Source organism: Erigeron canadensis, chromosome 2, assembly GCF_010389155.1.
Source record: "Erigeron canadensis isolate Cc75 chromosome 2, C_canadensis_v1, whole genome shotgun sequence".
NCBI lineage: Eukaryota > Viridiplantae > Streptophyta > Magnoliopsida > Asterales > Asteraceae > Erigeron > Erigeron canadensis.
Window position 1 is genome coordinate 35040603 of NC_057762.1, and position 14587 is coordinate 35055189.

Below are 14587 nucleotides of genomic sequence, written 5' to 3' on the forward strand. Positions count from 1 at the left end.
TTAATGGAATAAAAAAATAAAGCCTTAGAAAACATTCGAAATGAATAAACCAAATAACTGTACAAGAGTATACTTACACAGATACCTAAAGAAGATAATGCAAGGGATCTTACAAGAGTAGGCCAGTAGTAAGATGCCAGGTTACAATTTTAAATTTTCATTTGTTTTCTACCGAAGTTAATAAAATGCCCATCACAGTAGTCTGCTAAAAGCATTGGTAGCCCGGATGGCATAAAAAAGCTAAATCTAGTGAAGCCCGGGCAAGCTGAAAAGACCATCTTCAAGTAGCAGCCCGGCTTCATCATGTTACCCTAAACAGGTATCCCCTTCAGGAATGCAGCAATAGGCATGCTTAAAAATCCCGTAAAAATGCTAAACAACCATTGAGTCGCAGTTAATGGTGATGTATTTGCAAAGGTACCCAGGTACTCGATTATTATGATCTGGAAAATAACAGTTGCAGTGATGACGCTTACAAAAACCTTGTTCTTCCATATGCCATCTAAAACATTTACTTTCTCCATTTCTCGAGAGTTAACTTCATTAAAGAGCTGCAGAATTTATCAATCAAATACTATTAGTTCATGATAGGTGATCACAATGGTTTGAAGATTTGATTATATAAAAACGAAGTTACCTGACAGAAGACAAAGCAATTGAAAATGAGGGTGTTGAGGATGAGTTCGGAGTCATCTCCATAAAGGCCAAAAAACGGTTTCCCTTTTGATTGAAGTAGCCAAATAACTGCAAATTGATAAACAGCCTGCCCAAATATATTCCTCCACATGACATTGCTTATAAAGTTTCCCTTTCTTCCAACCGGGGATCTCTTCATTAGTTCATCATTTGGAGGCTCGGTTGCCAATGCCAGTGCTCCCAATGTATCCATGATCATGTTCACCCACAAAAGTTGAACAGCTGTGAGGGGAGCGCTCCCTGAAGAAGTAACACAAATTGTTAAGAATATATAACAATATGTACTTTATGTAATTAGTTGAAATTGGCAGTTAAAATCAACGTACCTGTCAAACAAGCTGATGTGAAGTTCACTATCAAAGCGACGATATTGACAGTCAGTTGAAACTGTACAAATTTCTGAATGTTAACATAGACTGATCGGCCCCATTTAGCGACAGTGACAATTGTGGAGAAATTGTCATCTAGAATAATAACATCTGCACTCTCTTTGGCAACCTGAAATATAAGGATGTGTTGAACATCAGAATTTAATAATGTTTGCATAGGAAAATCAAAAATTTGCAGATGACGAAGGTGGTTATTTGCTGACCTCAGTTCCAGCAATGCCCATGGCAAGGCCTATATCTGCTTCATGAAGGGCCGGGGCATCATTTGTCCCATCTCCAGTAACCGCAACAACCTCACCAAACGTGGTGCGCAAGTGTTTCACCAGTGTGTGCTTATCTAGGGGTGAAGATCTAGCCATAACCTATATAACTCAAATTAAAGATTCATAGTTAGATTCATTATCCATTAGCTAAACTATTCAAAACATGCCAAGAACAAAATTATGAAATATGATACGAACCTGAATCTTAGGAATTAGTACAAGCAGTTCTTCCAAGCTCTTCTCACGGAATTCTGGACCCTCAATTGCAATCCCGTCGTCTGTAAGTATTCCACATTCCCTGGCTATGGCTTTAGCAGTAGTTATATTGTCTCCTGTAACCATACGAACAGTAATACCAGCTGATCGACAAAGGGCTACTGACTCCTTGACTCCTTGACGGACAGGATCTTTAATACCCACAATTCCAATACAAGTATACCCCGAAGATGGAATGGGAGTTTCGGCTGAGACACCACTTTCCAGGTCTATATATGCAAGGCATAGAGTTCGAAGAGCTTCACCAGCAAATGATTCGATTGTACTCTTTAAATAGTTAATTTTTTCATCGTCAAGAGTTACAACTTCACCATTTTCGTCGATCACTTTGTCACAAGCAGCCAAAACTATTTCTGAAGCACCTTTACAATGAGCTCTTACACTTCCTCCAGGAAGCTCCAATACCACCCCCATTTGCTTCTTTGTAGAGTTAAACGGCTCAACTCTAAGAACTTTGACTGCCTGGCGTTCAGATTGGAAGTCACCACCAAGTGACAAGCCAAACTCCAGAATGGCAGTGTCTGTTGGTGACCCGAGTATCTCACGCTTTCCGTCTTTGTTACTCACAACTTCTCCACCCGTGTTAGTGAAGATAGATTGTATAAGAATCTTCTTAACGCTTTCTGGGATGTCAGGCTGACCTACATTCATACAAATGCAAGATTTAACAACGGTCATATGGTTGGTGGTCAGCGTCCCGGTTTTATCACTGCATATAGTTGTTGCAGACCCCATGGTTTCACAGGCGGCAAGATTGCGGACAAGTGCTTTGTCATTCATCATCTTCTTCATGGCAAATGCAAGGCTCAATGTGACAGCCAATGGTAACCCTTCTGGAACCGCAACAACAACAATTGTGACAGCAATAGCAAAATATTCCAACAACATCAATGCATCATCACCAGACCAGCTCCATTGTGTTCCTTCTATAATCTTACTAGCAAATAGTTTTTGTACCAAAACTGCAAATGTCACTATAGCAAATATAAGACCGATCTTTCCAATGATAGTTGCTACTCCATTTAACTTAACCTGCAATGGGGTTTCATCATTTCCGCCTTCAGTAAGAGTTGCCATTAATTTTCCCCATTGAGTTCTCATGCCTACAGTGACAACCAGCATCTTACATGAACCATCTTGAACTTTAGTTCCAGACAACAAGTAGGGATTTTCGGTGTTGACTTTTACTGGCTCGCTTTCTCCAGTCAAACTAGATTCGTCGATAGAGACTGCAAATCCGGAAAGGAAAAGGCCATCTGCAGGCACTTGATCTCCTATACCAAGATGTACAATATCACCAGGAAGTAACTCATATATTGATAACTTTTGCCTAAAACCGTTTCTAGTAACTTGAATAGATATCTTCTTTTTCTCTTTATCCAAATCCCTAAACTGCAGAGATTGACGATAATCACTAGTCGCGGTTACAAACACCACCAACAAGATACTGGCAACAATTCCAAGACCGTCATGAGCTCCCATTGGCCATCCTTCAGTTGCAATGCCGACAATCAAAGAGATAAAAGCGCACGCAGCAAGAACCATAAGTGTCATATCTTGCAGGGCTTCCCATACAAACACCAAAAAGCTCCTCTGCACACGTTCGGTGAACTCATTAGTTCCAAAAAGTTCCTGTCTGCAAGTCAACTGTTTGTCATCCATTGCAAGCCCATTAGTAGTACATGTTTTAAGCTTGTTTGCAAGACCATCTACCCCACCATGGTTTTTCAACTTTTCGGGGTTACGACTTTCAACAAGTGTTCCTGCTTCATCAGCACTGATACCGAAACCAGCAGTCTTGAATTCCTCAGGTAATTCATAACTGCTGGTTTCTGCACCTTGCATTAGCTGAAAGGCTGCCTTTGACACCAAAACGGCAACCCTCAAGTTCTGTAATCATATCATTCACCATTAGTACTTCAAATTATGAGTATGTACAAACCAATGAATACAAACAGGGCATTTTAATAAAAGTAGGAAAAGAAAGTGGCTAGCAGATGACAAATTAAAGTTTATGTAATTAAACATACGTTTACCAGTGGTACTGTCACTATGTGACCATATGGGCCAAGACAGCAAGTCACATATTCGAAATTTGACAAAAAAAAGAGAGTAAATAAACTGAATCATGTGATCCATGCGTGAGCACGGTGCTTCACCGGACATATAAGTTCTATGCATTTGCACTTTGGGTACCTAAACGGTTCCCACTCACTTTACCATTTTTTTTTATAATATGTTTAACTAACTTATCTTTATAATTTTAAGACTAATATATACAATGCAGAGAAAAAATTATATATAACTGCCTAGACGGTCTTCTTTAAAAAAAGAAGAAGCCCAGTTGACCTAGTCAAGAAAAGCGCAAGTCAATAGTCAACCTTCAAATCTTAATACTTGGTCTCTCCTAAACAAACAAGCAAAATCAAAAGACCAAGTCGGTCCAAAGATTATAATGTTTGAGTCCTGGTGATTAATAAAAATTTCATACATAACAATTAAAGTCAAAAGAGTAACTAATAAAGATCTCATCAAGTAATTAATAATGTGAATATAAAAAAAAAAAGGAGAAAAGATTGCTAGGGACCTTATTAGCACGAATCATATCAGCAGCTTCATTACGTTTTTCGATATTAGCCGTAAACCGAAACCTCCGTTTCGGGTTCTTAACAAGACCACACGCATCTCTCCACTTTTGCAACACTTCTTGTGACGAATTCTTTGCCTTCACCCCTCCAAAATTCTCATTCAAATAACTCTCCATCCCGACCTTCAATTCCCAATCTCACAATATAAATTAATTTATTTATATAATTTGTAATCTTTTTTAAAAACTTACTTCAATATTCTTTTTTGATGATGATGATGATGATAAGAAAAGGTCAATAAAACTATGTATATATACAGAAACCACCATGAGATCGACACTTAGCTTGGAGAAAAGGAAATTGTAGAGAAATAATCAATTTAAGGATGCAACAAAATTTTTGAAGTGTTTTGGAAAGATCTAGGAAGCTTCGTCTGGTTAGAATATGGTATCTAAGTGCGATATTAACGGCAAAGAACAGAACATCAAATCAAATTTGTGTGTGTATGTAAAAAGAAAGTATATATATGTATGTATGTAATAATGAAAATGATATGCTAGAATATTAAAGGAAATTGGCGCCAGTGTTGTCATTCTAGAGCGCGTTTTCCTTTTTCTTTATTCGATAGAAAACTTAAAAAGCATTTTTCGTGGGGTCCTTTCTAACGTGTGAAACACCGTGTAAACGCGTAAAAGACTAGGGGCTGACTGGTTTGATATTTAGTTCAGTGCAACTTACAAGTTAATTAATACTATTAATAATAGTTTAAAATTTATAGATTTCATAAAATTAAATGGAAAAATGATAAATCGATCTAACTTATATCTCTAAAAATTAACCAAAAACTTTAAAATTTAACACCAATCTTTTTTTCTAATCTTATCTTTTGATTATTCCACATGTCATCATCCTATGATTAATTAGATTGATATCTAAACATATAAATTAGGTTGATTTATCATTATTCAAATCGAATGAAAAATGATAAATTAACCTAACTTATACGCTTTAAATTAACCTAAAACTTTACGATATTGACACGTGGATTTCACTAATTATTAAATTACGGGGTTATATACTCGGTGAGATATCTTTAGCGTGGACCTGATTAAAAATTAAGAAAACATAATCTAGACCCTTCATTATGATATCCGAAATGTCAAAAAAAAATATATATATAAATTTTTATTATTTTTCCTTTTTATATTCTTAGCATATTATCTTCTTATAATCTTATGCATAGTTAAATCTAAGAATTATGAATTGACGTATTTATATACTACCAAATTATTATTATTGAAGTATTTTAGGTTACGAGAGTAAGTATCCGCGCGTTGCGGCAATGAGATGGTGGGATGATAGGTCATAAAGTGTGATAGCCAAAGGCCTTAACCATACGGGTTCCGCCATCGGATTTAAAAATTCATCGAAAGTATATCGAATGACATTCTAATGAAAGATTTTAAGAACACCCATATAATTTTTATAATTTATCGATGTACGGTTTGTGAGATAAAAGATTTTGAATGAATTGGAGGAGTAAATGATTTATGGAGGAGAGAGAAAAAAGATGATTGGTTGAGATATGAGGAGAGAGAGACAGAGAAGGTGTTTGATAATATAAAATTGATAGAAGAACATTTTAAGGAAATAAATATTGAAACTTAAAATTTTAGACAGGAGGATCTGCTTTATAATATACTATGCATATAGATAAACTAAATTAAAGCATCAAACAAACTCCACGAAGTGCATCACCACTAGCTAGAAAGACTACCCAACTACAATCGCATAAAATGATAAAATATTACTTAGTGGATCAATCATAAATATTGTTTATTTGGATATAATAACTAGCTAGATTGGTAATAACTTGGCAAAAAAATATGATCACCATCTACAAAGCCGGCACCATATGTTGATTTAATAGTTCATAACATTATTGCTCTTGAGGATAAATGTGTTGGTGCACCAACGACACTGCGCCGGTGCTATGGCTCTAGTTTTACGTAGACGACATTGTGGCTTCACTTTTATAGGTTTTTTTTTTTTTTTTACCTCGTGAAGAAATGATAAAATTATAGAAGTTTAGTTGAAAAGAGGGAAAACGAGTATACATGAAACAATGGAAAGATGGAAAAGAGTGCATGCAGATTGGTATCTTTTTTGTTTTCCTCGACCAACAACCCCGTCTTCACTCTTTGTATCTCTTACGTACATCGTCAAAGGGGTCATCTACATCAACTTGTTCATCGTCGTCCTCAATAAGTTCTACAATTGACTCCTAGTCCTTAGGTTGCCAGAAACTCGGAATTGGCCTGGTGATCAAGGCTTGCACGGGGAATTCATCCATTTGTCATGGCGTTGTTTGTGAATCTGGTCATTGAAGTATTATGGGTAATTTGGGTCGTTGTATGCTTCAAGTGAAGACCCAACACCCAGAGGCGGAGTCAGGATTATAAGTTGAGGGGGGCTTACATATGGTATATAATAGTACTCATAACGAATCATATATCAGATGATTTCATCGATTTTCAAAGAAACTTGCTCAGATTTATTAAATGTTATCTACAACCAATTTTGCTTATGTTTATGAATGTCTTGTTCATATTTATTACTACTACGTCATCTCAAGTAACTAATAAAACCTCACACAATTATTTACAATATTGTTTATCATAATAATAATGAAATCGAAGTAATCTAATGAAGGATATACATAATTGATTAAAGAACAAAGAAAAAAGGAAAGATCAAAGAAAGAAAACCGTTGATTGTTGTGAAAATTTTCGCTGCTTCTATTTCGCTGCCTCTCTTCTCGCTCGTTCTATTTTGTTGAAAGGCACATTAGGGGTGGCTAGACAATTAATTAGTGATTATGGGCTGAAAAAGTTTCATTACAATTGGGCTTATTGGCAGGGGCTCAACACCCCTTGCCCCTCCCCTCCCTCCGCCTCTGTCAACACCTTGAGTTGGTGGGAGAGGTTGCAGGGGACATAATGGTTGTTGAGCTGATGATGTTTGAACCTTAGATCGATACTTTTTAGATGTTTATTTTGTTATGAAAGAAAGTGGTAAATATATTGATGAATATGCATATGACAAAAAAAAAGTGTTTAACAACAAAGATGAAAAAATTTGGTAAAACGTGAATGAGTATAAAAGAGTAAGAAAGAAAAAAAAACTGTGTATAATGATAAGGATATAATATGTAAATTCTAAGGGGATGGGAATATAAGTCTGTCGGGTATCTAAGCTTAGGCGTGGAACACTCACATATTGTTTTTTTAATCCAGAAAAATCATGGGGGCCTATGCATTTATTCATTAAACAATAAATAATAAAATATTAGTATGTGAAGGTTCCACAGCTAAGCTTAGATGACGGACAACCTTATATTCATTTTCCCCAAATTCTAATAAAGAAAGGTTAATACAAAAAAGACCGAAAAAAACGATAACTTTATACGCTCCTCGTTTCATTTTCATTGTCTCCATGAGGTCGAGTTGGGTGGGAAAGACCGGAAATAAAAACCAACATGAAGGACCGATGAAACCACTAAACTAGTGAACCACTACTAGCGGACATAAAAAACCGAAGGAAAACCCCGACCATATCCTTATCCTTACTTGACTAGCTTAAAAGCAAAGGTTAAATCAATCTGGAGTTGGAGTTTTTAATTTTAAATTTGATAATTGCTGAAATCTAAAAATAATACTACCATGTGAACTTGACTCAATAAGATTAGTAGGAGGCCAAACACCCCAATTAGCAAGTCTAGTCGCCAATAATATTCTCCCAAACAAATCAAGTCTTGAAATTTCAATGATGTCTAGCCTAGCTGGTCAGAGGCATTTTTAATTTTACCCAAGGTCTTGAATTCGATTTTTAAAGATGATAAATGAAACGACAAGACTCGATTTAGGAAAATTAAGATTTTTTTTTGTGTGCGGAGCACAGAGATTCTGTGCGGCGCACAGAAACAGAAAAATTTGGTCAGAAAGTCTATAACACTAAAACACTCATTTGTGCGGCGCACAGTAATTCCGTGTGGCGCACAAAATGACTTAACAGCACCAAAATCAGCTTTTAACACTTAGATCAACTTGCAACTTATCCAACTCAAATCCAAACCTCATTAGACCATAATTCAGATTTCAACGCATATAAAACACATTTACAAACATAGTTTGACATTCAAACACAATTCATCTTTACAATCGCCATCAAATGGGGCGTTTGCCCAAGTTGACATTTGATCAAAACAACCATACATGCTTTTGATATCAAAAGACCAAACCTTACCCATATTTGCAGAAATTTGTCATAACCAATATTACCAAAACATCAAGAGTTTCAAGAGCCATAAAGAGGTTGGATAACTAGGTGTCTACATAAAAGTATCATTCCTTCAAGAATGGCAATGCCTTCAACCTTTCCAAAAACAACTTCTAATACTTCAAACTTTGAATCCACAAGTTCCTAGTTCCTTTTTTCGGAACCGCCTATAAAAATGGTAAACAACTAAAACATAAGCGAATGCTTAGTGAATATACTTGCATACATTTATGAACATGCAGGAAGGCAACGCACAAAGTACTATTATATGTACCTATGACCCCGTCGAGCCATACTTACATACTCACCTTTGTACTTTAACGCTATACATGGATCCATATAAGCAAACAACACAATCATTATCACATATTGGGGTTCTTAGGCCCCATTCACAAGAGGTTCTTAAACCTTGTACACAAGGGGTTCTTAGGCCCCGTTAATCACATATCAAGAGGTTCTTAGGCCTCATTAATCACTATGCCACAAGGGCTTTAACGCCAAATCGATTTTCATACATGAAATCCATCATCATATGGAAATCGACCCAACGTATACATAAAGGTATGCAAATATACTCACCTCCTTCGGTACTTGAACAACAACTCGTTATAATGGCAATGCACAAATACAAGTTTTCAACCTATCATCACATCATAATATGCATATAAGCTAATATTCACAATCTTGATTAACTCAACTTAGTCATTTTAACATTTCACTAGCATTCTTAACCCAAAATCATCTCACTTTGTTATTGAGTTGCTTTTCTTTCACAAATTTGTTTATTGAATTCAATCCATCATCAACATCATCACTTTTATCTTCCAATAATTTAACTAGTAAAAATCATCACTGTCTTAAGATCAATATTTTCATCTCAACACACATATTCTTAGTTAAATATATTAAGCAACTCAATAACAACCTAGAATGAACAAGAATTTGGGGAAAAACTATACATAAATCACTTTCTAGCAAAATCCCCAAATTTTGGTACTCCAAGAACCCCAATTTCAATTGAAAAGATAAAAATTAGGTTAAAGAAATCAATACCTCTAGAATGAAAGATAAAAAATTAGGGTTTCCAAATTACAATGTTTTCCCCTTTTCTTCTTACTAAATTTCGACCACCACCACCACTTTACTCTCAGTTTCTCCAAATTCAATTATACACTAATATGGATTATTATTCTTAATTTACTTGGAGTATTCTTGATAGATTAAGGAAATGGATTTTAGAGTGGAATGGAATTCACAAGAAGATTGATAAGAGAAATTAGATAATGGAATGGTGAGTAATAGTTTAAGAAGATGGCTGCCCCAAGTCTAATTTTTGTGAGAAAATACCTGCTATCCGTTAAAGTTCTAACTAAATTAATCTTATATCCAAAAATAAAATACCAGAAAATTCATTTAATGTGAAAACTATAAAAAAGAGTTTTTTTTTTACCTTAAAAATATTGGGATTATCAAAGGTTACAATAAACCTTTGAGAGTTTTTTCTCTAAATACGCCCACCGGTCAATATTTTGTTTCTAAAACACTAGCAAGTTTTAACCATTATACATATTATACAGTGAAGTGTACTAATGTTCGAAAAAAAAAAATGTTCTGAAATAAAACACGTGGCTATTGGTTTCCATATCCACGAATAATAACCTCTCTTTCTCGAAATGCATCACCCACCCACCCACACACACATCTCTATATCGATCAAAATTTGTTGATCAAAAATGAACACCGGACCAGGTCTTTTCTCCGACATCGGCAAAAAAGCCAAAGGTCGTTTTCTCCATTTCCATTATTTTTATTATATAATCATACTCCATAATTATCAAATCATTTCGTCGCTATTTTTTATATAAATATTTATATTGCTAAAGCTCATTTACCATTGTATTTGTGTAGATTTGTTAACCAGGGATTACCTAACCGATCAGAAATTTTCTGTTTCCACCACCAGTGTTACCGGTGTTGTAAGTATTTTTGAATTATTTAGAAAATTACTACTATATTATGCCTGGCATTTCCTATTTATCCGTTTTTTGAATTATTTAGAATTTGTGTTCATTAAATTGTTTATATATGTTGTTTGAGGATAAAACCTATGTTTTGAAAACCAGTCTTATATTGTTTATGTTTTATCATAAAACATGCTAATCTTATCCGTCCATAATTGAGCAAAACGAATGAAAGCTATTATTTGTGCACGGTTTCTGCGTTTTTTATTTTTATATAAAAAAGGAGTATTATATAGAGCAATATCTTTCTTTTAGTATGGTGGAAATGCACTTGAGTTGTGTGTCATGTATATGGTGATGATATTTGCATGAAGTTCCCAGGGTTAGTATGTGTATCATGTGGTTATGGAATCGCTATGCTCACACGAGCGTGCCTTCAAGAAATGAATTTTATTATAGGTTTAATACAAGGAGTTGTGTGTTTCTTTATCTTAGAAGAAAATAGCAAACGTAGTTGCAAGAAAATTCTGTGTTTGTTTTTGTGTTTCATAGTTATGAGCAGTTGAAAGTGCCTAAAGATTGTTTACAAATGGTTATGGGCAGTTTTTAGAGGCTTAATGGAATAATGGTTGAAATGTTGAAAGGGTCACAAAGTCATGGTCGTCAATGATCAGCATGAGTTGCTTATCAGCTTGGTCTCCGATCAGTTTAGTTGCTGATCAGGATTATGTTGTTGCTTACTAGAGTCAACATTCACAACACTCGTGATTCCTGAACACTCCCTCATAAATCATAATTGATTTCCCCATTTGCTGTTATTGTGTTTTAATATTATATATGTTGGTTTTGGGTAACTTTCCCTGGGGATGTTGCCCGTTTTCAAACACAGTCTGAATCCCTCATTTACACTTAATTTACTTGGCAAAAGTGTGTGAGAGTAAATCTAGTGTGTGTGTGTGTGTGATAGTGTCAGAGGTGCACTGCATCAAAAGCTATTTATATATGGGTTGTGATATGTACACCGCCTAAGTTTTACATACATCACTAACCAAGCTTATATGGACTTGTACAATGTGTTCAAAATGCTGTTCACATCCGAATTTTAGTGGTGTACCGTGTACGACAAATTATGGTGGTGTACCTATCACCACCCTTTATAGTTATTTAACATTTGAGGGTGGACTGTAATTCCACTTAAAGGTGATTGTTTATTTGAAAACTAAAAAACTCTTACCTAAAGGTGAGTAAACCGAGGTGGGTGGTATCTGTTCCTGTGTGCCTATCCGTGCACCCTAATATTTCCAAGACGTTTGATTTTATGTCAACTAGAAACCAGATTAATGGTTGAAGTATTTGGAGAAAATGGAATTAAGTAAGGCCTGGGTCTGTTCTGTCATCCACTCGAGAATTTGGTAGGAAAATCCAATTTGTGACCTAAACCGATTAACTTCATTCGTACGTTTGTATGTTTGTCCTTTATCTTCTTTTGTTTTAAAAGATGAAATGAAATTTTATTATCTAAAAGTTGTTCCATCTTATGAGAGTTATTGTCTTTCCAAACTGCCAGTCCTTCCCTTTGAGTTGTTGATCATCACACATAGAGGTCATTGTCTTGGAATCCCTATAATACGTTGAGTAGCTCATAAAAAGGTTGAAACATTGTTTCCGTGTATTTGAATCCTATAGCTTATCATGAATTTTACTGTAAGTTATAGATTGAAATTGACCTATTATCCTATTTTCGACATTATACCACTATAGATGTCTCTAATCTGTGGTTCCACTAAATCATCTCATTAGCAGGTTTTGAGTCTAGTTTCTATATTAAAGAAGTTGAGCCTTCAGTATATGCTTTATTTGTCTACAGGGCTTTAAACATTTTACTGTGAGTTTTATTTAAAAATTTAAAGAAACAAACATTTCTTTTACGAGCGTACTATTTATGTGATGTGAGGATAGTGAAGATGGATATATATTTGGTCACATTTATTTGATGCTAGGGAAGTTTAGCGAGAGACTCACCAGATTGTTACAAACAATAGAGGAAAACAATTTATGGGAATAAGTACTAAGCTTTTCACATACCCTTGCAGGCTTGCAGCCTTACTAAGGCAGTTAACTGCATTTACTATACCCTACCAGTCCAGATGAGGGATTTGAGGCATATCATTGGTTTTATTCTCTTTGCCAGATCAATACAACCGCTCTTTCAACTTTATTAAGAATAAGATCATTGTAAATCCTGAGTTATCTATAGTTGATTCTAATGGTCTGTACGAACCATGAGGCATTGAATCAAGTGCATGATCTTTAGTAATGTGGCGGAAAAAAAAATTAAGAATATATTCTAAATGAATATTATTTCAAATAAATGTATACTGGATGGAGTCTCCTATGTGTGCTAGGTTTTGAACGGGGCATGCTATCCAATGCCAGTTTTAGGGAAGATATTAACTTAATTCGAAGTCAACTCTGTCCAAAAAGTTCTCTGTTTTTTTATAAAAAATATAAGCGTTTTTTCGGCAGTCATTGTTCATTGTTATTTATCAATTCCTTGCAGGCACTAACTTCTTCCGCAACAAAGAAGGGTGGTCTGTCAACTGGAGATGTGGGAGCAGTATACAAATACAATAATATATTGGTTGATGTTAAAGTTGACACAGACTCAAAGGTTTGATTGGCTACCACCTTGATTTTGTTAATTCACTCAGTTTTGTTTTATATTTTACCTAATACCACACTGATTTGGCAGATTGCTACAACATTGACTTTCACAGAGCTTGTACCCTCAACAAAGACCATTGCATCATTCAAAGTGCCTGATTTCAATTCCGGAAAGGTACAGAATTCAGTATATTCATCTTTGCATAGCGGAAAATGTTGTGAACTGAAATCCATACCTTCAAATTTATCTACTATTATCTAAACTAAATTTGAATACATTTCGAAAGTGGGAATGTTTTAATTTCATAGAAGGTCCACAACAATGGTGGTGTTAGTTTTCAGAGGGAGGAGCGATTACTGGTTTAGGTATTTCAGTACGCGGATAAGCGGATTTTTGACAACAAATTGTGTGTTTTTTTTCAGATTGATATTCAGTACTTCCATAGTCATGCAACTTTTACATCAGCCGTTGCATTGAACCAAACTCCAACTGTTGATATTTCAGCTACTATTGGTACTCCCACATTTGTTATTGGTGCAGAAGCAGGTTACGAACCGTCTTCTGGAAGATTGACCAAGTACAATGCTGGGATTAGCGTTAATAAACCAGATTCCAGTGCTTCCATAATCTTGTAAGCTACTAAACTCATCCAGGGGTTATGGCATTAAACCTGTTTACGAATATCTCGGGGTTTTATTTTCAGGGGTGACAAAGGAGACACAATCAAGGCATCATATATACACCATCTGGACGATTTAAAAAAGACTGCTGCTGTAGGAGAGATTACTAGACGGTTCTCATTAAATGAGAACATTTTCACAGTTGGTGGGTCTTATGCCGTTGATAGTTTGACCGTGGTTAAGGCTAGGCTCAACAATCAAGGAAAGTTGGGTGCGCTCTTGCAGCATGAGATTATTCCCAAGTCTCTTGTGACTTTGTCTAGTGAGTTGGACACCAAAGCCTTGGACAAAACTCCCAAGTTTGGTTTGGCTCTCGCACTCAAACCTTGATCAGAATTCAGAAGCAGTAACCTGTGAATTCATTTACTTTCTTGTTGATCAAATGAAATGAGATTTTTCAACTGTATTTTTTTGTCCCTACAACCCATCTTAAGGGAGCATTCAGTCAATAAGCAGTCATTGCGTTATACATTTTGCCATCTAGGTTTTCCATTTTCTGATTATATGGTTTTATGGTGTTACCATTGGAACCCATGGCGTACCAAAGCCTTTCTGGTGGTGTATTTTTTTTGTCCATTTTTCGAATCTTACCTTAGACATAAATATCATGAGTGATATAATTCTTTTCTAAATGTGCTTATTGTCTATTACTCGAAATGTGCAATTGCCACAAAGCTATAAATAGCCAGTTAGGAGCTATATCGTCTCTAAAATGATATGAATGTGATTTG

At 35.4% G+C, this 14587-nt stretch overlaps 2 protein-coding genes across 2 annotated transcripts; one reads left to right on the plus strand and one right to left on the minus strand.

The window, feature by feature from the left end:
* Nucleotides 1–24: 24 nt before the first annotated feature.
* LOC122586886 (calcium-transporting ATPase 2, plasma membrane-type-like) lies at nucleotides 25–4557 on the minus strand. Its single transcript, XM_043758903.1, has 6 exons — nucleotides 4212–4557; nucleotides 1547–3514; nucleotides 1289–1447; nucleotides 1023–1194; nucleotides 638–936; nucleotides 25–551 (listed from the first exon to the last, which is right to left on the minus strand). The coding sequence occupies exons 1-6, from the start codon at nucleotides 4386–4388 to the stop codon at nucleotides 312–314; spliced, it is 3015 nt and encodes a 1004-aa protein (XP_043614838.1). The 5' UTR covers nucleotides 4389–4557; the 3' UTR covers nucleotides 25–311.
* Nucleotides 4558–10184: 5627 nt separating this feature from the next.
* LOC122587159 (mitochondrial outer membrane protein porin 2-like) lies at nucleotides 10185–14327 on the plus strand. The gene is made up of 6 exons (XM_043759249.1): nucleotides 10185–10332; nucleotides 10459–10526; nucleotides 13072–13182; nucleotides 13264–13350; nucleotides 13599–13807; nucleotides 13880–14327. Exons 1-6 carry the CDS (start codon nucleotides 10284–10286, stop codon nucleotides 14184–14186), a joined length of 831 nt encoding a protein of 276 aa, XP_043615184.1. The 5' UTR covers nucleotides 10185–10283; the 3' UTR covers nucleotides 14187–14327.
* Nucleotides 14328–14587: the final 260 nt, after the last annotated feature.